The sequence below is a fragment of the Cydia pomonella genome, chromosome 22 (assembly GCF_033807575.1).
Source record: "Cydia pomonella isolate Wapato2018A chromosome 22, ilCydPomo1, whole genome shotgun sequence".
Classification (NCBI taxonomy): Eukaryota; Metazoa; Arthropoda; class Insecta; order Lepidoptera; family Tortricidae; genus Cydia; species Cydia pomonella.
The window spans coordinates 4,300,600-4,322,292 of record NC_084724.1 but is presented as its reverse complement, the minus strand read 5'-3'; the positions used below and the strand labels follow the sequence as shown (position 1 = coordinate 4,322,292).

At 41.4% G+C, this 21,693-nt stretch overlaps 2 protein-coding genes across 2 annotated transcripts in view; one reads left to right on the top strand and one right to left on the bottom strand.

The window, feature by feature from the left end:
- LOC133529953 (NADH dehydrogenase [ubiquinone] 1 beta subcomplex subunit 3) overlaps positions 1-21,693 on the bottom strand; it is a 197,330-nt gene that overhangs the window by 89,404 nt on the left and 86,233 nt on the right. The window lies entirely within an intron of this gene.
- The window catches only part of LOC133530406 (low-density lipoprotein receptor-related protein 1), a 168,260-nt gene that overhangs the window by 87,635 nt on the left and 58,932 nt on the right, over positions 1-21,693 (top strand). The window contains exons 41-56 of the mRNA XM_061868314.1: positions 299-427; positions 903-1,034; positions 1,917-2,045; positions 2,571-2,707; positions 3,582-3,733; positions 4,320-4,419; positions 5,171-5,339; positions 5,797-5,899; positions 6,259-6,389; positions 6,974-7,178; positions 7,494-7,698; positions 9,080-9,266; positions 10,620-10,877; positions 12,732-12,873; positions 14,403-14,614; positions 14,863-15,030. Coding sequence (XP_061724298.1) covers positions 299-427; positions 903-1,034; positions 1,917-2,045; positions 2,571-2,707; positions 3,582-3,733; positions 4,320-4,419; positions 5,171-5,339; positions 5,797-5,899; positions 6,259-6,389; positions 6,974-7,178; positions 7,494-7,698; positions 9,080-9,266; positions 10,620-10,877; positions 12,732-12,873; positions 14,403-14,614; positions 14,863-15,030 — 2,559 coding nt within the window. The remainder of the gene's footprint in view (positions 1-298; positions 428-902; positions 1,035-1,916; positions 2,046-2,570; positions 2,708-3,581; positions 3,734-4,319; positions 4,420-5,170; positions 5,340-5,796; positions 5,900-6,258; positions 6,390-6,973; positions 7,179-7,493; positions 7,699-9,079; positions 9,267-10,619; positions 10,878-12,731; positions 12,874-14,402; positions 14,615-14,862; positions 15,031-21,693) is intronic.

Genomic DNA, 21,693 nt, shown 5'->3' with positions numbered 1-21,693 from the left:
ACGACGGTGGCAAGCAAGCATACGGCCCGCCTGATGGTAAGCAGTCACCGTAGCCTATGGACGCCTGCAACTCCAGAGGTGTTACATGCGCGTTGCCGACCCTTTAAAAATCTGTACACTCCTTTTTTGAAGAACCTCATACTGTAGACCCTCGGGAAAACCTCGGCAGGTATATGTTTAACACGTGCGTAAATCTGATGCAGTTTTGCAACTTATAGGCCGCATAACATCAGGCTGCACGTCTGTTTGCCACCGTTTTGATATACAAAAATACGATCAATGATTTTTTTTATAACAGCGGAAGACGAAATCTTAGTGTACTCGTTGAGTTGGGAGATCCGCGCGCTGTCGCTGACGACGCCCTCGCGGACCGTTCTGCCGCCCATCGCGCAGCCGGCGCTCTGCACCGCACTCGACTATCGTGCAGGTATCATTTTTAATCCAATCTAAAAATATACGCTGCGAAAACAAGCAAATAAATATAAGAAACTACCACCAATACGAAACTTGACACGCGTTTGTTTTCTCTTCGCGATGGGAGGATGGGTCATTATACATACATTAAATGCATGCAAAAAATTCACGTAAGTATAGCGGGTTCGGATTAATTGATTATTTACTAATTCTAATATCTAATTGATTTTTTTAAAGGCTTATTTCTCGAAAGGGTGTAAGTATACATTCGCTTGTCTACAGTTCTTGTCGGCTTCATTATTCTGTTGTTTATTAAGCTAAACTAAGCTTGAACGGTCCAGATAAAAAAAAAACTCGATTCGGGCCTCTTTAAAGTTCTAAAAATTATTCATAAGAAAAAATATAATAAGATGATGTTAAAGGGTAAAAAATTGCCGTATAATAATTATTATTATATGTATTTGATATGTGAATATTAATTTTTGTAGACGGTGACTGGATATACTGGGCGGACTCGGAAAGCGGCGCAGTGGCGCGCGCTCGACGCGATGGTACCGGACGAGCTGCGTTGGTCTCGCAACCTGAACCACTCGATGCGCAGCCTGTGGACTGGCTCTCTGGTAATACATTATGTAACTCCCTGCCTCGCACAGCTAAACTGTGGAATATTTACTGTCGACCGCGGTATCCCCGGACCGATAAGACCTTTAAGGGGCCCACTGATTACCGGTTCGCCGGACGATAGGGGCCTGTCAGTTATTCACGATTGTCAGCTTTTGCGAGTAACTGACACACTGAACCTTCAAACCTTCGAGAAAAGAGCGTACTCTGTATGTAATAATCCCTACTGATGTACAATCAGTCTGAATAAGCGTATAGAAATATTACTTTTATTTGTGAACTTTACTTGTCCTGGTATGTATGTATGTGGAATGTAAGCGCTGGTGGCCTAGCGGTAAGAGCGTGCGACTTGCAATCCGGAGGTCGCGGGTTCAAACCCTGGCTCGTACCAATGAGTTTTTCGGAACTTACGTACAAAATATCATTTTGATATTTACCAGTCGCTTTTCGGTGAAGGAAAACATCGTGAGGAAACCGGACTAATCCCAACAAGGCCTAGTTTACCCCTCTGAGTTGGAAGGTCAGATGGCAGTCGCTTTCGTAAAAACTAGTGCCAACGCCAAATCTTGGGATTAGTTGTCAAGCGGACCCCAGGCTCCCATGAGCCGTGGCAAAATGCCGGGACAACGCGAGGAAGAAGAAGACTTGTCCTGGAATGTGCCATAACGCTCAAAAAACAAACACATTTTAATTAACCTTATCAAAAACAGAACAATGTGGAATTTTCTCTGGTAACTTGGAATTTTGAACGACAAAATTGAATGTTTTTTTTAGTAGTGGGATAGGAGAAGTTATCGTATTATAAAACCCGATTTATGAAGTTATCAAAAGTATAGATTTCTTAGTTCCTTACTACTTTAATAATTACTTTCTCTATTCAGGCCTTGCAGTAGATTGGGTCGCTGGGAACATCTACTGGTCGGACCCCCGCCGTAACCTGGTTGAAGTCGCTCGAGCAGACGGTGATCATCGCTACGTTCTCATCGATACGGATCCGCTAGCCGTTACAAGTATGTATAGGAGTCTATTTATAGCAAGGCTATTTTGTGTTCGAACAGACATTACTGCAGAAGTTTGGAAAGTAGGGATTGCCGATTAAACAGAAGCATGCCGAGGGCAGCGAATATTAATAATATAAAGCTGGCAATCCAATCCAGTACATATAGCGCTTTTGAGTATGGATATTGAGCATTAGTCTATTTTTTTCTGATCCGATTGAGTTAAGAAGAGAGTCGGAGAATAAAAATTGTTTAGTCAGGCAATTCAATTTTGCCAAAAGAAAACGCCAGAAAATTTGAGGTTTGATCTGTTTGAGGATACAGCAGGAGGTTCCGGGTTCGAATAATGGTTGGGGCATTTATTTGTGCTTTTATCACAGAACTTTTTATTCCTGAGCTATGAATGTTTTCTATGCATTTATTTATATATTGAGATATATTCTATATATATATCGTCACCTAGTACCCACAATAGGTTGATTTATGTAAGATTGTCCCAAACATATTTATTTTATTTTGTTTATACTTGTTCCGCAGCCCTAGCAGTTGACGCTGTTCGCGGTTGGCTCTTTCTATCCGGCGGAGGCTGGATCCAACGCTCGCGGCTCGACGGCTCCCAGCGTGAGCTTCTCTACAATGGCACTGCTGTCGCTGACATTGCTGTGGACTCTGAGGTACCTACATATTACTAGCGTTTGATTATCCCATAACTAACCCAGCTTAGTGGAGGTCACAGTTTCAGTGTGAACATAAATGCTTTCCAGATGTTCTCTACAGGTCGCAGTTCTCAACCGAATTTCGTGAAATTTGGTGAGCAGCTTCGATAATTATATATGTCTGGAATCGTGGGCGTATAATACTAGAGACAGCACATCAGAACCTTCAATAGTGGATGACGAGGGCTTTCAATGAAATACGATGTTCAACTCAGTCTTTGTTGAGAGACTGATTACAAAACATAGCATACGTTACGTTTCTTATCTTAAGCAAGTTAGTGGGGTTGACCCTGGAACCGCCACCGACGTCATCTTCTCCCGTTCTCGTCTGGAGATTGATTGACAGCATACCTTCAATTGTTCTCGATTTCAATTGTTTTGACAGCGCACTATGACACCAGAACTTAACACCCTAGCTTAATCTATTTGTCGAATATGGCGTGATGAAACGCTTCTTAAAGGCATTAGATGGCAAGATTCAGTCCTTCTCCGACATATAGATTTTTTGTCCGATTAGATTTTTGGATTTTTTCAAAATGGTGTTGCGAGGTCTACAGCTCACAGAGCCACTAGTAAAATTACTTTATACAGTTTCTTCAGTTGCTACCCGTCGGCAGGGCGTGCATCTTCATTTATGGAACCTAACTGGGGGCACATTGTACGGTTTCAAGGTAAATCTTGTACCGCGAACGCTTCGGTTGTCAAAAGAACTCCCTATCGAGGTTTTTTTCGAAGAACTGTAGCATATGGTTTGTCAAAGATTAGTACTGGTTTGTTGCAATTGCTTCAGACCAAGTTGCTGTAGTCTTCTATTTGTACGTTTTGCTTCTAGAACGAGATGGTGTACTGGGCGGACACGTTCGACGTCTCCCTCTGGCGCATGCGCTACGACGGTCGCTCCCGCGCCTGCGTGGCGCGCGGCGACCCGCTGCGGCACCCCGCCGCCGTGGCCGTGCACGCAGCCCGACTGTACTGGATAGACACGTGGGTATTATTTCCTCCTGAGACCCAGAAGTAGTTGCTTTGTTTTTGAATGTACGAGTACAACCCTTAGGCTTAGCACGCACTGCCATTAATTTCATGCGGTTTCAGTCTTGCAAGTGCGTGCGCGTATGAAGCATGCCGTACGTTATACTATTTGCGGTTCTGAAACCTCAAGTAATTAAGCGCAGTGGTGAGATGTCGAGAGATGTTTTGACCCCCTCCCCCATCCCTAACTCACGTAAGATCTTTCAAAACTTGAGTGTAAATGCGTTGGATTTATTTAAAATAAATACACTATTCGCATTGTTTTTTTTTTAGAGTACGTTATTGGAGGGTTTTTGTGAAATTTCGCCTGACTAAAGTCTAGAAACATTTTATTTTAATTTGATGTACTTATTTCGCATTTTTTTTACCTATTCTTTTGCCAAAAGAGCAATTGTGTGATATTTACTGAGACCCGTGGGGGAAAAGGTTCCCCTACGTGATATTTGGTGATATTGGCCTTGGCCTCCCTCCCCTAAACACCTCACGTAATTAATGACTCCCGAAGTTATTAGGGAAAAATAAAAAATCGTTTTGTTTGCAGCATGTGGAAACGGGGCTGCATTCTCTCCGCACCGCTAACTAACATCAGCGACTACGAAGTCCTGCTGGAGAACGCCGGAGACAGCCTCAAGGATCTATTCGTAAGATTTATTTAATTTCCAAACATACTAACATGACATTACAGTTGCGATCAATGCGTCATGCAACTATGCTTGCTTGATGCTTCATATATCTATAGGGCCCGTGCGCGTTGGCGGGTTTGCCATCTTGTGGCCTGAATCGCAAACATAAACATGTACATTGATATTTCACGCCAAAGCAAGTGCTGCCATCTACCGTTCTCGTAAGTTTTCTTGTGCATTGTAGGTTCTGCCATCTTGTGGACTACATTGGAAGCATAAACTTCACCTTTACACCTCGCGCAAAAAATCTGACGTCTTTTGTCCTGCCCCCTACAGTTTATGCACGCTCCCTATAATTTCAAATACTGAGTTTATCTTCTCAATAACGGCAACACTGAATATTTATCGGATTTTTATGTATTTGCAATATTGATTTTTTTTTCAAAATGGCAATTAACAGTGTAGAGTTAAACCAAGCTAAGTTGGTAGCGTTCATAGTCCAGGCTGTGCAAGTGTTATTTAAACGTCATAAGTTCATAGGAGTTATAAACATTGTGTAACAGTGTTTGCTATCCTAATCACACGGATTACCGAAGTTAACCTCTCAGCGGAGAACGCCATCGTATGCTTCGTTTTTCTTTATTTATAAATATAAGTTCGTTACCAGACTCAACTAAGTAGAAAAGTTCTCATAGCCTAAATTATGCTTGTTACCCCAATTGTTTGCTGTAAGTCCTACTCCCAACTTTCACCATATTTTTATTTACAGATCTGGTCAAAAGCTTCTCAAACGCTGCCGTCACCGTCATCAGGACTAGCTGTGAACCCTTGCAGCGTCAACAACGGAGGTTGTGCTGAACTTTGTCTATGGGATGGTGCCAGCGTGCATTGCGCTTGTCCACATGGGGATGTCGCTGCCGACGGCAAGAATTGTACTCGTGAGTTCATTCTGTATTTGCCATTTACTATATCTGAAGCAATTTAAAAGTGACAATAACCTCTAGCGTCCCGCAGTCCTGTTACCAGTACTTATTACTTACAATTAAATTTAAAATAAGACAAATTCAATTCTAACCATAGATTCCAATTAGACTGCTAATTTTTCTTCGTATTATGGGCCGCTAGAAGATAAGGACCGACGGCCGTCTAGGCCGACCGAGATTCTCAAACAAATATCCTGATCAAGGCACCAAATTGTAATACACCCTGCCAAAGAAGTGCTATGGAACTGCTACTGTTATTACATTTTCTTAGTCGTGTTCAATCGTAAACATGAGTACACATAACCCTAGTATTCGCAATGGGTTAGTCCTGAAAGACTTTCTCATTAATTACCAAGAAAAGTGTACTGCTTAATTGCTATATTACAGTACTAACTTTAGTTATTTATTTCAGCGTACCAATCGTTCCTGATGTATTCGCGAGTGACAAAAATTGACAGTATCCATTTACAAGACGATAAGGACCTGAACTCTCCATATCTGCCGATTCAAAACAAGTAAGTCGACGATAAAGTGGAGGATTATTTTAAAACTGCTTAATGCAAAGTTATTTTTGTTTGAATTTAAGTTTTTTTCCTTCATATAAACATCAGGTGACAAGCAAAACTCACTAATTACTAAAAAATAATTAAACAAAAATTAACCTTAGTTCAGTAGTAATATGGTTCATTATGGCTATCAACTTGTGGTGGTAATTAGTGAGTTTTGCTTGTCACCTGACAATATGTTATTGAGAGCTATAGTAGAAGTTTTTATGGCACATATACACACGGTTTTAAAACTATATATGAAATGTAATGTTTGTTCTTTTATATAGCAAAGATGTGATACATGTATCTGCACGTTCTTTCTCCAGGGATCTAATTAGGATAGCGATCAGCCTAGCTTACTGGTACGACGAAAAGCGACTGTTCTACTCGGACATTCAACGCGGCGCTATCGGATCCGTCCATTTCAACGGCACGGACCACAGGACCCTTCTTACAAGTAAGTAAAATAAAACACCGTTACAGTCTTGCCCCCTTATTCATAAACGTCTACTAAAGTTGACAAGCCGCTAATAATCGTTTGTCCCTTTGCGACGTATTGGCATGATGGAAAGGGACAAACGATTACTAGCGGCTTGTCAACTTTAGTAGAGGTTTATGAATAAGGGGGTTGGTAATTGCCTAACAACACATATTCAAATTGCACTCAACTGTGAAGGGATTGATGATCTCGTAATTAACATAGGTTATCATTTATCGGCTAGAGTCTATAGAAAACGAACGCTAAAATATAGGTTTAAGATACAATGGAGTGGAAAGACTTTACAGACCTCTGGGCTGTTAAAAATGAAAATGTGAGTTTTTTTTAAAGGTTATTTTAGTCAGGTCAATTTAGTTTTTGGTTTCAATTGTCTTCTAAAAATGTGTTTATGCTATGGTTAACTAAGTAGTGACTGTTTAGTCTTTTACTTATACGGCTTCTAAGTTTTTAATTTCGCTTTGTGATAGTCAATGGAAAGGAATATTTATGTTTATAAATAATTGAAGTGATTTGACGTTTCTGTATTTATATTTTTTCAACAGAAATGGGAGCAGTAGAGGGCATGGTGTTCGAGTCCCGCACCAAAACGCTGTACTGGACGTGCAACAGCGCGGCGGTGCGCCGCGTACACATACCCTCGCTGGACGCCCGCGCGGACAACCAATCGTCTCAAGCCTTAGTGCTTACCGTTATACAACTGGCTCCCGGCGACAGACCAAGAGGGATAGATGTTGATTCCTGCGAATCGTAAGTCTAATTATACAATATTTTAACGTTTTCAGTGTCTATTCGGACAAAAACTCTTTATGTTTTAATGCCTACGGAAAATGTCAAGCGCCAGTCACAGCAACAAGTAGTTAAAACTGTTAAAAGTATGCTACTAAACTCTTATGTGCCGTATGTATGTGTCTTTTCTGGGTTATAAACTACATATTATGCCAAGTATCGTTGAAATTTGTTGGACCACTGTAGCTTGATGGAGCAAACAACAATAATATTTTAACATTTAGCAAACATAAACATTAACATTATTTTTATTTCTTATTCTGTGTCTTTATTCAGGCGTTTATACTGGACGAACTGGAACGACACGAACCCGCGCATCCAGCGCGCCTACAGCAGCGGGCACGAACTCGAGACCATCATCTCGAAAGACATCCTCATGCCCAACGGTCTGGCGATTGAGCATTCTACAAGGATGCTGTACTGGGCTGACGCGCGGTTGGATAAGATAGAACGATCGCTGCTCGATGGATCACATAGACATGTAAGTTGCCAAATAATACAGTAGATGGCGCTGTTCTGTCGGCTACTTCCCGGTATTAAGATTTTTCTACAGCCGCTTATAAGGTAAATTAGGTTTCAGGTTTAGGCTTAGGTTTTTACAAAGAGAAAAGAGAACTGAAATAGAGGTGGATTGTCAAATAGTATTTTGTAGTTGTGACTACATGACAGTAAATTTACTGTGGTAAATTTACTGCCATCTTTAGACACATGATTAAAACTTTTGACTTTGATCCTTATTCTTTCACTGATTTGTGTTAAATTTGTTAAGTATCAAAAAGTGGCGCCATCTAATAGATCAAAGGCCAAAGGTATAACCTTTAGCCGATGCCCGGTAAGATGGCACCAATTTTTGATATTTAACAAATTTAACACTAGTAGTGACTGTTAGTGAGACTATCACCTCGAAAGACATCCGTATAATCTACACTTTTGGTGAAACGCGTGACGGACAGATTCTACTTCTTTTTATATTTCAAGATGTAGAATACATCGTCAGGTGACAAGCAAAACTCACTAATTAAGTAATTACCACCAAATTTCATAGCAATAATGAACCATATTACTACTAAATTAAGGTTGATTTTTGTTTAGTATTTTTTAGTAATTAGTAAGTTTTGCTTGTCACCTGACGACATATTTTAGTATAAGCTTACGCTGAAATAGGTAATAAATTACCTTTGTCGTTTAGTCTTACACTATTTCCTGATTCCATATTAATTCGTGCGTTGCAATATGGGGCAATGCCCCCTACCTTAAAACCCCATTGCCCTACTTTGATAATATAGGTAATGCGCCCTACCCGTAATTACGGCTGCCCTATCTTAGTGAACTCTAGCTACGGCTCTGATGCTACATATTTAATTTATGGCGATGCAGGCATAAGCGTCCAGTTAAGAGTCTTGCTGTTAATATAGCGTCACTTTCTATGGAAATGCTTCTATCTTCCCGGGCAATGAGACACTGTAGCCAAGTTAAGGAAGCTTTTCCTCTGAAGCGGAGATGATACGGGAATCAACCAATAGCATTGGCTGTCTTCTCCGCTCTGATGGATCACAACCGATGGTTGATTCCCGCACATCTTCTCTGATTTCCACTTCAGCGGAAAAGCAGCCTAAGGTCGAAGGCTCCGTACGCACTTGCGGTTAGAACTGGCGCAGCGTACCACTATGCCATACTGTTTAGTTAGTTATTATAATAAGTGCGTATTAGACCGCGTGGACATCAGCTGCTGGTCCGTTGGTGGGTTGAGGAATCGTAGCCACCGAAACACGTAAAAAAAATATCAGCCGGGAGGCGATGACTGACGAAATATGCTCCTGGCCCGCGGTCTATATAGGCCCTAACATTTCTTATCATTTCAGATCGTCGTCCGCTCAGGTGCAGAGCACCCGTTCGACGTAGCGGCCTGCGATGGCTACGTATATTGGTCGGACTGGGTCGGACGCGCGATTTTAAGGGCAGACGCGAGGGGTGGAAACACGCGCGCGCTGCGTAAGGACTTACCGCGTCCTATGGGGCTTGTGTGTGTCACTCCCACGCATCAAACTTGTAAGTATTAAAATATAAGGCCATAGAACCTAAAGTATATGAGTCCGAGACTTACTGCGGCCTATGTGGCTTGTGTGTGTGTCCTACTCATCAGACTTGTGAGTATTCCTTGTTCATTATTACATTACCAACGTGCAATTTGTAAATCTTATTGAAAACGCGTAAGTTTCAACGATGGTCAATTAAAGTGTTGCTGTTAGTATAACTCACGTGCATGATATTTTTCAGTAACTTCTATTATTATAATAAAATAAGGGTGACAGCTGGTAACTACAGTTGCCAAAAGTACATGAGTGGTTAAATAATCCTTCGAGCAACACCGGGAAGGGAGACGGCATTTATACTATTTCCCCTCTGCCGAAGCATAGGTACATTTGTACCTATGGCGGTGCATGTTGTGACTCGTCCGTACACAAAAAGAGATCGAGGTGTGCAAGATTTGTCTTTGACGTGTGTCATTTTCTATGTATTTGTGTCGTCATTACAGATTGGGTTTTGTATTTAGTGAGTGAGAAGTGCGACTGTGTGCACGTTTCCCTTCGCAAAAAATGGCAGAATGATTTGTTCGGTAAGATATCGCTTGGGCTCTTCCCTTCCGACGTGTCGGAAGCCGGTGCTGCTCGAAGATATAATCAGATTGGATGTAGCGCGCGATATTATGCACATGTAGTATATACTGCAGGCGGAGAGGCAGTTACGAGGATAGTAGTGCTTTCTGAAAATCTACTGCCTCGAGACTCCAATTCGCGACTCCGGGATATCAGCCTTTCGCTCTAATAACGACGCTAAGTTCGAAGATTTTCGTACGTTGACCCGCCATTTCGTATCTCTGGCGCACGCGCATAATTCTTTTGCTGTCCCGCTCGCACAGTGGCATTGACCGCTGGCATCGAGGCAGTGGCTTTTCGGATGTTTGTAATTCATACAAGATTTTTGAAGTGAAAACTTCTTTAGCGGCGCTGTGCACTTTTTGTGATGGGGAAAAAAATGTTAAACTCGCGACAGGTCACGTGACCGACAGATTCGTCAGATTGAAAATTCGTAAGACGGACACGTGACCTGATCCAAAAACTGTTACAATGTCATTGAAGCCAGTAGTTACATTTTTAATGTAATATAAATTGTCATGTTTGTGTACGATAGCGCAATAAATGAATATTGTATTGTACCTCATAATAGTACTTTTATACTTATAATTAAAGCAATTCGTGCTAAATGATTCCCTAACCATTCCAAAATATCTAAAATGCACAACGTTAATATTCAAGTTTTCACTTCTGCCGGCTCTCCCAGAGTGCAACCCGTTTCTTTTTTTTATATACAAATAATTGCCATGTTTCCCCCTCTCCCCAGGCTCCCCAGACCCCTGCGCCGCCCTCAACGGCGGCTGCGCGGAACTCTGCACCCTCTCCGCCGAGGGCGTCGTCTGCGCCTGCCGCCCCGGCCGGGAATTGAACCCGGACCGTAGTTCCTGCCGTCCCACCGCTACGCATTGTGACGAAGGACAGTTCGCCTGTGCCGAGGGTCTGTGTATTCCCGAGGAGCTGGTGTGTGATGGCGTCAACAATTGTGGATCGAGAGACGCTAGCGATGAAGACCTTTACTACTGCAGTAAGTGGCTATTTTCCCTAAAAAACCTATATTGTGTACCTTAGACTTAAAATACCCCGTTTAGCATCTTTCAAAAGACACTTAACATTTACAATAACTCAATTTTACTTATATAATCTGTGAGAAACAATGACTAGATTCAGGCGTTACTTTGCGGAAAACCATACTAATTAAAATAAAAAAACATTACTTTGATAATCCGCGAAAAGATAACGTGCTAGTCAATCAGTGCTAACCCGTTACACTTACTTGCGAATTTTTACATGCAATTAATGTTCCAACCCTCCCACCGCAAAAATAAAAAAATAAATAAATTTGGTGGTGAATTTTTTGTTTTGATATCTGTGAGAAACCATTAGCGCGTTGTAGCAACGCAAAGCGACATCTAGCGGTAAACATTGGGACTATTTAGTATTAAATTAAATTAAATTATCATTTATTTCGACCATCTGGGATCATACAACAAACATAATACATTACAAAAAATTAAATAAATAAATAAGTTAATGAATAAAATTTAACAATATTCTATTACATTAAAATTAATATTAGGGTGAGAAAAGTGTTCCTGGGCCGAAGTTCTTGCCGTCCCACCGCTCTATGACGAATGATGAATTTCATAATGAAAGACTGACGGACGCCAAATGTTACGAGACAGAACTTATTTTTCGTTTTTTGGCATTTCATTAAAGGTTTTATAATTTAGGTGACCAAGTCTCCCTTACAACTCAGCGGAATTTTAATCCAGTAACTTCATTTCATACATTAGCGTTTGCATTATACTTAATTATTTGAAAATGATATATAACTTGCCCTACTTTCTAAGAGCAGGAGAAAATATAGCATAGATTTGACTTGGAGAGCCGTCACTTTCCCCCTCTTTTTTGGGGGAAGTCACGGTACGGTCTCGTGGCTACCGGGCCAAATCAGCTTTGTTTGACCTAAGGAACAATCGTGCTAACCGGCATCGCCTGAGACAAAATAAGTGCATATTCACTGCACTTACCTACCCTACTAATTCAAGTTCGAAAAAAATATTAACTTAGAAAGCTTTATCTCGCGAAATTTCTATAGATCTAATCTAGTCTTGTGTGATAGCAAATTTAGTCTACCTTAAAAGCATCCCGAGAAGGTACTATCAAAATCTAGTTCATAGGCGTTACAATCGCCCAAATCCAAACAAAAAAAAATCGTGGTTTTTTCGATTTTCAAAAAAGTTGCGTTCATTGGGCCAACATCATAAACAAGTTAGCAAACATCAGAACTACCGGATTTGACGCAAAGGAACCCCGTACTTTCAGACGACAAAGTTACTGGAGTGTATCCTCAACTATCTTATTTCCAAGAATTTAAAATACTTACACTTCTATGCATCTACATCTTGGAAATGTGTAAGTTTGTCCGTAAATACCCTGAATTTTACACCAAACGGGAAAACGCGGTAAAAAATCGTAACATGCGGTACAAAAATAAATTACAATTGCCATCCTCACGGCTTAAGCTGCACTCGGCTGGACCTCTTGTAATGTCCATAAAAAATTATAATTCATTACCAGAAAGTTTGAAAGACGAAAAATCTGAGACTACCTTTATTAGAAAACTAAAAGAGCTACTGATTTCTAAAAATTATTACTCCTTAAATGATTTTTTAAATGATAAGTTTTAAAAATATAGTTAATGTATATAAAATAATATTAGATTACATAGTGCCTTTCTCCATATTTGCTGCGCCCAACAGGGTACATAATGTGAGAACATAGAATTAAGATTACCACCTGTATTTAACCATTATGTGCAATAAATGTATTGAGTATCTAGATTTTCGTACAACATACACTACGCTCGTTGTTGCAGCATCTCGCGTATGTCCGGCCGACATGACACCGTGCGGTGCCGGCGGGCGTTGCGTGCGTACGTCGTCTCTGTGCGACGGCTTCGACGACTGTGACGATGGATCAGATGAACGCTCCTGCGAGTGCCCCGCCGAACAGTACAGGCAAGTTTCTTTACAAAACTCATTCGTCTTTCTACGAGGGTTGCTACTTATATATCCGGAAACAAAAAAACAAACAAACGTACACGGCTGAAAATGGTTTTATTGTTTTTCAAAGTATTCCCCTTGATGATCTATGCACTTTTGCATTCGTGTAAACCAATTTTTGAAGCACTTCTGCCACTCCGCCTGAGGTACCTCCATAACGTGTTGTTTGAATGCGTCGACAGCATCTTCAGCGGTCGAAAATCGTTGACCGCGTAATTTATTTTTTATATTGGGAAATAAATAAAAATCATTGGGAGCCAAGTCAGGGCTGTACGGCGGATGACCCGTTAATTCCACATTTTGACCTTCCAAAAATAGAGTTGTTTCGCGTGACGTATGACAGCTGGCATTGTCATGATGAAGAATCATTCTTCGTCGCTGGTTAGTTTTACGAATTTGTTCAAATACTTCCGGTAAGCAAATGGTCGTGTACCAATCTGAATTAACTGTTTTACGGTTTTCTAGTGGCACTGTAGCTACATGGCCATTAATACCGAAGAAGCAGGCCACCATTTGTTTCAATGTACTTTTTGCACGAGTAACTTTCGTAGGGTTCGGTTTCATTCTGAAACACCCATACCGTTGATTGTTGCTTCGTTTCGGGATCGTATGCATAGATCCAGGATTCGTCACCTGTATAGATGTTATAAACGGCCTTTGAGTCACCACGGTTATATTTTTTTAACATTTTATTGCACCAATCGACGCGAGCATCTTTTTGCTCCTTAGTTAAGTTGTGCGGTATCCAACGCGAACAAATTTTTTTTACAGCTAAATGATCATGTAATATGCTATTAATGCTAGTCATAGAAATACCCAGAATCGCCTCTATCTCGCGGTACGTAACATGTCGGTCGTCCATTATAAGTTTTCGCACAGCCTCAATATTTTGTGGTACAACGACCGATTTCGGGCGACCTGCCTTAACTTCGTCCGTAAGCATACTACGTCCACGATTGAGCTCACTAAACCAGTGATACACAGTAGTTTTAGATGGAGCTTCATCACCAACAGTTGAAGTTAGTTGATCTATGCACTGTTGTTGCGTTAAACCACGCCGAAAATCATAATAAATCATAGCACGAATATTTTCACGAGTGAGTTCCATTCTTGCAGCGAGATGACATTTAAAACCCGTCAAAAACAAAACACTGGCGTTAATAAGAAAGAAAAAATATACCGGCCAGTACTTAAAAAAGTTCAAATTTTACCATGGAGGTCAAATATACTATTTAAGAAGATTGTAATTCCGGTTTCCGTATATATAAATAGCAGCCCTCGTATAAACGACTCTCTGACCTAGTTTTCAAGTAGCTGGCGCTCCTTGCCAGCGTTAAAAGCAGCGAGCATAACAGCAACTGTACTCAGTCCGTTACAGTATGTATGTGCGCCCGTATTCAAATCTTGCTACAATATGTCGAAGGCGGCAGCATAGTGAAAACAGTCCCTACCATCGATAATTGACCGAGAGTTTATTCTAACAGGTGCGACGACGGCATGTGCGTCCCCGTGTCGTCCCGCTGCGACGGCCTCGTGGACTGCGCAGACGGCTCGGACGAGGCGGGCTGCCCGCGCGCCACGTGCGCCGCGCTGGGCCCGGGCGCGGCGCCGTGCGGCGGCGGCGGCTGCTTCCTGCCCGAGTGGCGCTGCGACGGCGCGAGGGACTGCCCCGACGGCACGGACGAGCAGGGCTGCGGTGAGTGAGACACACTATACGAGTATGGTGGACACGGCTTCGATTGGTTGTACAATTCCATTCTATAAATACCCTAGAAAAATACAACTGAAGTTAATACTTAGCCGTGTTTTTTAAACGCACATGTATTTTACTTTCCTCGTACTCGAAATTAAAAGTAGAGTGTTTAACTCGTTTACCTTTTCTAACTACCTCGACAGGGATTAGTGTTTCATCCCTTGGTTAACAATCTACTATTGTCGTTACAGAAATAGACAGCACAACGCGCAGCTCCATCCACTCTTCAGCCCCATGCGATGTGGACCAATTCACTTGTGGAAGTCCTGAACGAGGCGACATCGAGTGTATACCACTAACGTGGAGGTGCGACGGCGTCGTGGACTGCTCAGACGGCTCTGACGAGACTCTCCACTGTGGTAAGACTGTTTGCTCTGACTTCAGTTCACCTGCGGCCCTGAACGTGGCGACATCGAGTGTATACCACTAACGTGGAGGTGCGACGGCGTCGTGGACTGCTCAGACGGCTCTGACGAGACTCTCCACTGTGGTAAGACTGTTTGCTCTGACTTCAGCTCAACTGCGGCCCTGAATGTGGCGACATCGAGTGTATACCACTAACGTGGAGGTGCGACGGCGTCGTGGACTGCTCAGACGGCTCTGACGAGACTCTCCACTGTGGTAAGACTGTTTGCTCTGACTTCAACTCACCTGCGGCCCTGAATGTGGCGACATCGAGTGTATACCACTAACGTGGAGGTGCGACGGCGTCGTGGACTGCTCAGACGGCTCTGACGAGACTCCACTGTGGTAAGACTGTTTGCTCTGACTTCAGCTCACCTGCGGCCCTGAATGTGGCGACATCGAGTGTATACCACTAACGTGGAGGTGCGACGGCGTCGTGGACTGCTCAGACGGCTCTGACGAGACTCTCCACTGTGGTAAGACTGTTTGCTCTGACTTCAGCTCACCTGAGGCCCTGAACGTGGCGACATCGAGTGTATACCACTAACGTAAAGGTGCGACGGCGTCGTGGACTGCTCAGACGGCTCTGACGAGACTCTCCACTGTGGTAAGACTGTTTGCTCTGACTTCAGTTCACCTGCGGCCCTGAACGTGGCGACATCGAGTGTATACCACTAACGTGGAGGTGCGACGGCGTCGTGGACTGCTCAGACGGCTCTGACGAGACTCTCCACTGTGGTAAGACTGTTTGCTCTGACTTCAGTTCACCTGCGGCCCTGAACGTGGCGACATCGAGTGTATACCACTAACGTGGAGGTGCGACGGCGTCGTGGACTGCTCAGACGGCTCTGACGAGACTCTCCACTGTGGTAAGACTGTTTGCTCTGACTTCAGTTCACCTGCGGCCCTGAACGTGGCGACATCGAGTGTATACCACTAACGTGGAGGTGCGACGGCGTCGTGGACTGCTCAGACGGCTCTGACGAGACTCTCCACTGTGGTAAGACTGTTTGCTCTGACTTCATCTCACCTGCGGCCCTGAATGTGGCGACATCGAGTGTATACCACTAACGTGGAGGTGCGACGGCGTCGTGGACTGCTCAGACGGCTCTGACGAGACTCCACTGTGGTAAGACTGTTTGCTCTGACTTCAGCTCACCTGCGGCCCTGAATGTGGCGACATCGAGTGTATACCACTAACGTGGAGGTGCGACGGCGTCGTGGACTGCTCAGACGGCTCTGACGAGACTCTCCACTGTGGTAAGACTGTTTGCTCTGACTTCAGCTCACCTGAGGCCCTGAACGTGGCGACATCGAGTGTATACCACTAACGTAAAGGTGCGACGGCGTCGTGGACTGCTCAGACGGCTCTGACGAGACTCTCCACTGTGGTAAGACTGTTTGCTCTGACTTCAGTTCACCTGCGGCCCTGAACGTGGCGACATCGAGTGTATACCACTAACGTGGAGGTGCGACGGCGTCGTGGACTGCTCAGACGGCTCTGACGAGACTCTCCACTGTGGTAAGACTGTTTGCTCTGACTTCAGTTCACCTGCGGCCCTGAACGTGGCGACATCGAGTGTATACCACTAACGTGGAGGTGCGACGGCGTCGTGGACTGCTCAGACGGCTCTGACGAGACTCTCCACTGTGGTAAGACTGTTTGCTCTGACTTCAGTTCACCTGCGGCCCTGAACGTGGCGACATCGAGTGTATACCACTAACGTGGAGGTGCGACGGCGTCGTGGACCGCTCAGACGGCTCTGACGAGACTCTCCACTGTGGTAAGACTGTTTGCTCTGACTTCAGTTCACCTGCGGCCCTGAACGTGGCGACATCGAGTGTATACTAACGTGCAGGTGAGACGTCGTCGTCGATTGCTGTAATGGCTCCGATGAGACTCCACTATGGCATGTCGTTAAAAATACAATACATTACCAAATACCATAAAATAATATGGCACAAGTAAAAAAAACAGATCAAAAAAACCGGCTTAATCGTTTAAAATAACGTCATTACCTATATCGTTTTCAGCAATTCCATTGCCTTTTGGTATTTTTCAACAGCAAATGCACAAGTAACTATAAATAATACTTAAATCTCGTAAATAGTAGGTTTGATTATAATATTTAAAGATATCCCTCGGTTTTTTTCGTATTCTATCGTCACAGTAAAAAAAAAAGCGGCCAAGTGCGAGTCGGACTCGCGCATGAAGGGTTCCGTACCATTTATAATAATAATAATAATAACTCAGCCTATATACGTCCCACTGCTGGGCACAGGCCTCCTCTCATGCGCGAGAGGGCTGGGGCTATAGTCCCCACGCTAGCCCAATGCGGATTGGGGACTTCACATACACCTTTGAATTTCTTCGCAGATGTATGCAGGTTTCCTCACGATGTTTTCCTTCACCGAAAAGCTAGTGGTAAATATCAAATGATATTTCGTACATAAGTTCCGAAAAACTCATTGGTACGAGCCAGGATTTGAACCCACGACCTCCGGATTGAAAGTCGGACGTCATATCCACTCGGCCACCACAGCTTCTTACCATTTATGACTAGGGATCGGAAACTCGGGAGCTATTATACCTAAACTTCGGGCTCAGTGCCTACGCCGCGTCGATGTTGACTAGTATGGAGGCGGACTCAATTTAATTTTACTAATAAATTTCCCGGGATTTCCCGGAATACCGAAAATTAGAATAACAGCCATACAAATGTATTAAAGTATTTAAATAGACTATTTTAGTTGTTCCTATGATCAAAATTTTATTTAATTCATGTGTTTTTCATTTAACTGACAGTACAGTATTAGTTGACATCAAACTAAAGTTGTATTGTTACTTTTAGTAAAAATAATGGTACAAAGGTATGTATCTTCGTTAAATCAGTAAATCAAAACCAAATGTACATACCTATGCAAAAGTAAACAGGTAATCAACCTACCGCGGCACACGTGGTATATTTGTATTTCCGTCATTGTTTCATGTTTAGCAGGTAAAAAATGACGGCAAGATCGCAATTGCTTGACATCGGCATCTTTTGCTGTAGGTTACGTTTGTAGATAAGAACTTAGGTAGTTTTTAAGGGTTGGGATACAGATAAGAATGTGGCTAAGTTATCTAGGGAAGTTTATAATTCATTCGTTGCTGTATTTTACATGCATTCGGGTGTCAAATGTGCTCTGTTTTCACGTATGTACAACGGTTACGGAACGGCTATTCAACAACGGTTTATGATTTGCTTTATGGATTGGATTCTGTTACTAGTGATATTACATCGAACAACGACTTGTGCTGTTAATTCCTGGACTTTGTTATTGCACGAGATTTATACTGGAATACCTTTTTATGTGAGGTAAGTTGTAGTCGTGTTATTTTATGTTAATACCATATTAGTATTAGTTTATGACTAACCCGAGAAGCTTCAGATCTCCCTTAGTGTAACTTGCCCGACGCCGACGCATCTAGTGTCATATGTTTGTCATAAAGTTCCTAATAGGATGATTATCTAGTACCTACCCAACAGCAGTCCAAATTTTCCAATATTTGTTATTACAAAAAGTGTGTACCACCAACCTTTGTTAATCCCAGTTCACATCGTAGATAATATAAATAAATAAATAAATAAATGAATATTTTATGACCATCTTACACAAATCGACTTAGTCCGATGGTAAGCACATTAAGGCATGTGTTGTGGGTACTAAACGAGGATACATATAATAGATAAAATATTTTATATATAAATACTTATATACATACATAGAAAACATGCATGGCTCTGGAACAAATACTTGTGATGTGATAAGTACACACTTTAAAAGCTTTGAAAGCTAGTTTTTTGTGTGTATCTAAATATCATGAATAGTTTTAGTAGTGAAATGTGTTATTTTGTCTGTATTTCATGTAAAATGCAAAAAAAAACTTTGATTGATCCTGAGCCGGCTGTGATCCTCAACGGAAAGCCGTGCCACTGAGGCACTGTAGGTAAAATACAGATGGATACGTAAAGAAATTATGCCAACATAAAAGGGGTGTTTTCAATACGTTTATCAAGATATGGGTATCGGCCACAGCCATCACAGGTCTCGTAGTTATTTTTCAATAATAAAAAGTACAGTGAATACAAAAAAATAAATAAAGACAAAATGTCGATAATTTCAAATTCAATATTATTGTAATTTTGATTACGAGAAAAGTCCTTAACCGTGCGGGCAAATATAACAATTATTGTGTCGGTTAGTACTTTGCTGTACGATTTAATTCTCGTAAATATATAAAAATAGATTACTCTTTTTTCAGCTTGCACTTATTGGCGATTGAAATGGCGGATTCTACGCAGAGTGAAGACATCGCTCAATCATGGATACGAGATTACCCAGAAATGTTATACGACACGGCAAGTGGAATAATAACATGTACAAAATGTGAAGTCAGTTTGAAGGCTAAGAAGAGCAATTTTACTCGGCATTTAAACTCAAAGACGCATCGAGGTGTTAAAGTTGAGTCACCGGCTGATTTTTACTATGACCTGACTTATTTTTTAATCATGTGCAACATACCATGGATACAGGTCGAGAATCCAGTGTTTAGAACTTTTTTCGAAAAATATATTTGCAGGTGTCACGATAAAAACTGAACACTTCCAAGCGAGAGCACATTAAGAAAGAATTTGGATAAAGTGTTTGAATCCCAACTACGGCCCATTAAAAATGAAGTCAAAGACCAAAAATTATGGATATCATTAGATGAAACCACGGACTTTTTGGGACGATATGTAATACACTTCTTAGTGAAGCCACTGAATGGACAGTTTTCGGGACCTATTTATATGTTAGCGTGCAAAACCCTGGAAAAAGTGAATGGTCGTTCTGTATACGAGTTTGTGATAGATTGCTTAAGAGATTTGTGGGCTGATCAATTTCATGATAAGTTGCATAATGTTTTAATGCTTAGCTCAGATAGTGTAGCATATATGTTACTTGCTGGAAAAATGTTTAAAAAAACTTTGCCAAACATGAAGCACTTTACTTGTATGGCACATGCCTTGCACAGACTGACCGAAACAATAAGATCAAATTATACTGATGTGGATACCTTAATAAATAATGTTAAAAAAGTCTTTTTAAAAGCCCCCAATAGAGTAAACGTTTTAAAGGAGATGTTTCCTGATTTACCTTTGCCTCCACAGCCGGTAATAACAAGGTGGGGAACCTGGCTGAAAGCAGCATTTTACTATGCTGAGCATTTAGAAAAAATCTCAAGTGTTGTAAATACATTAAACAGCAATGAAGCCGAGTCTATCAGACAAGCTAAGAACGTGCTTAAAAACAGAATATAAAATTAGACTTGCAATATATTTACGACAATTTTGAAATAATACAAATTGCTATTACGAGATTGGAAAAACGGGATTTATCCACAATAGAAGCGTTTGAAATTTTTGACGAAGTAAGATTAGTCATAGAATGGACGATGAACAACAAATTCATTCATAAACTAAACCAGCTTATCAATAGAAATCCAGATTTTGATGTACTCAGAGAAATATGCGAAAAGATGAATCAGGAAAGTGACATTTGTAAATATAAATACGCACCACTCACGTCGGTAGATGTAGAAAGATCCTTTTCCATGTTTAAATGGATACTTATAGAATCTAGAAATAGACTTACTATGGCTAATCTTGAAAAAATTATTATAGTTTACTATAATTCGAAACAAACTTCACATATGTCAAATGCATTGAATGTTACAGATTCCTTAAATCTTGAACCTACCCCTGGCCCTAGTAATTAGGTCGCACTTAAAGTGTTTTTCGTTTCTTTACAACTCCTCTGATACTATCGGGATCAAGCAAATTAAAGTCGTAGCTATTATTTCGTGACCTTAACTTAATGTAAAATTTTGCCTTAATGTAAATGTTAGTGCTTAAGTATGTTAAAAATAGGGCTGGTACCGCGACCATCGTAAATTGTAAATAATTAGCATCTGTCATACTTGTATTCGAATGAATACAGTGTATTCGAATGAATACAGATATTCGAAATTTACGATGTTCGCGGTACTGACCCAGTTCTATTTCAATACTTGTTAATGTCATTAAATGAAAGTTGTTTTTTATTGAATATTTTAAGTAAATAAATGTTATTAAAAAAAATGTTTTTATTTTTCCACCACCCACATAACATAACCGATGTATGGAACTTAGCAACAAAGTTCGAGGTATAAATTTACGTAGTATATGTTAATAAAAACCATTTATTAGCATATACTACGGTTACTTTATGCATTAAGCACATACAAAGTGCCTAAAAACTACCTAATGTTTCCTAAGACGGTTTCCCTGTATCTCCTATACTTTAGGATTTCCATATGCTGGTGGAAACCACTCAAAATACCCCGTATAAAAAAAAAACACGTTAAAAAAAGTTTGTCTTGATATTATGTTATCAATATTATCATCCTAACACAATACCTATAATTAATTAAGCCCTTAAACGGACTACCACGTGTCTTTTTGATACATTCTGTACGTCGTTAAAACGGCTTGTATGTTGACGAAATTCGCTAAAAAAGGCATAACCCAACGACAATTGATACGTATTAACCA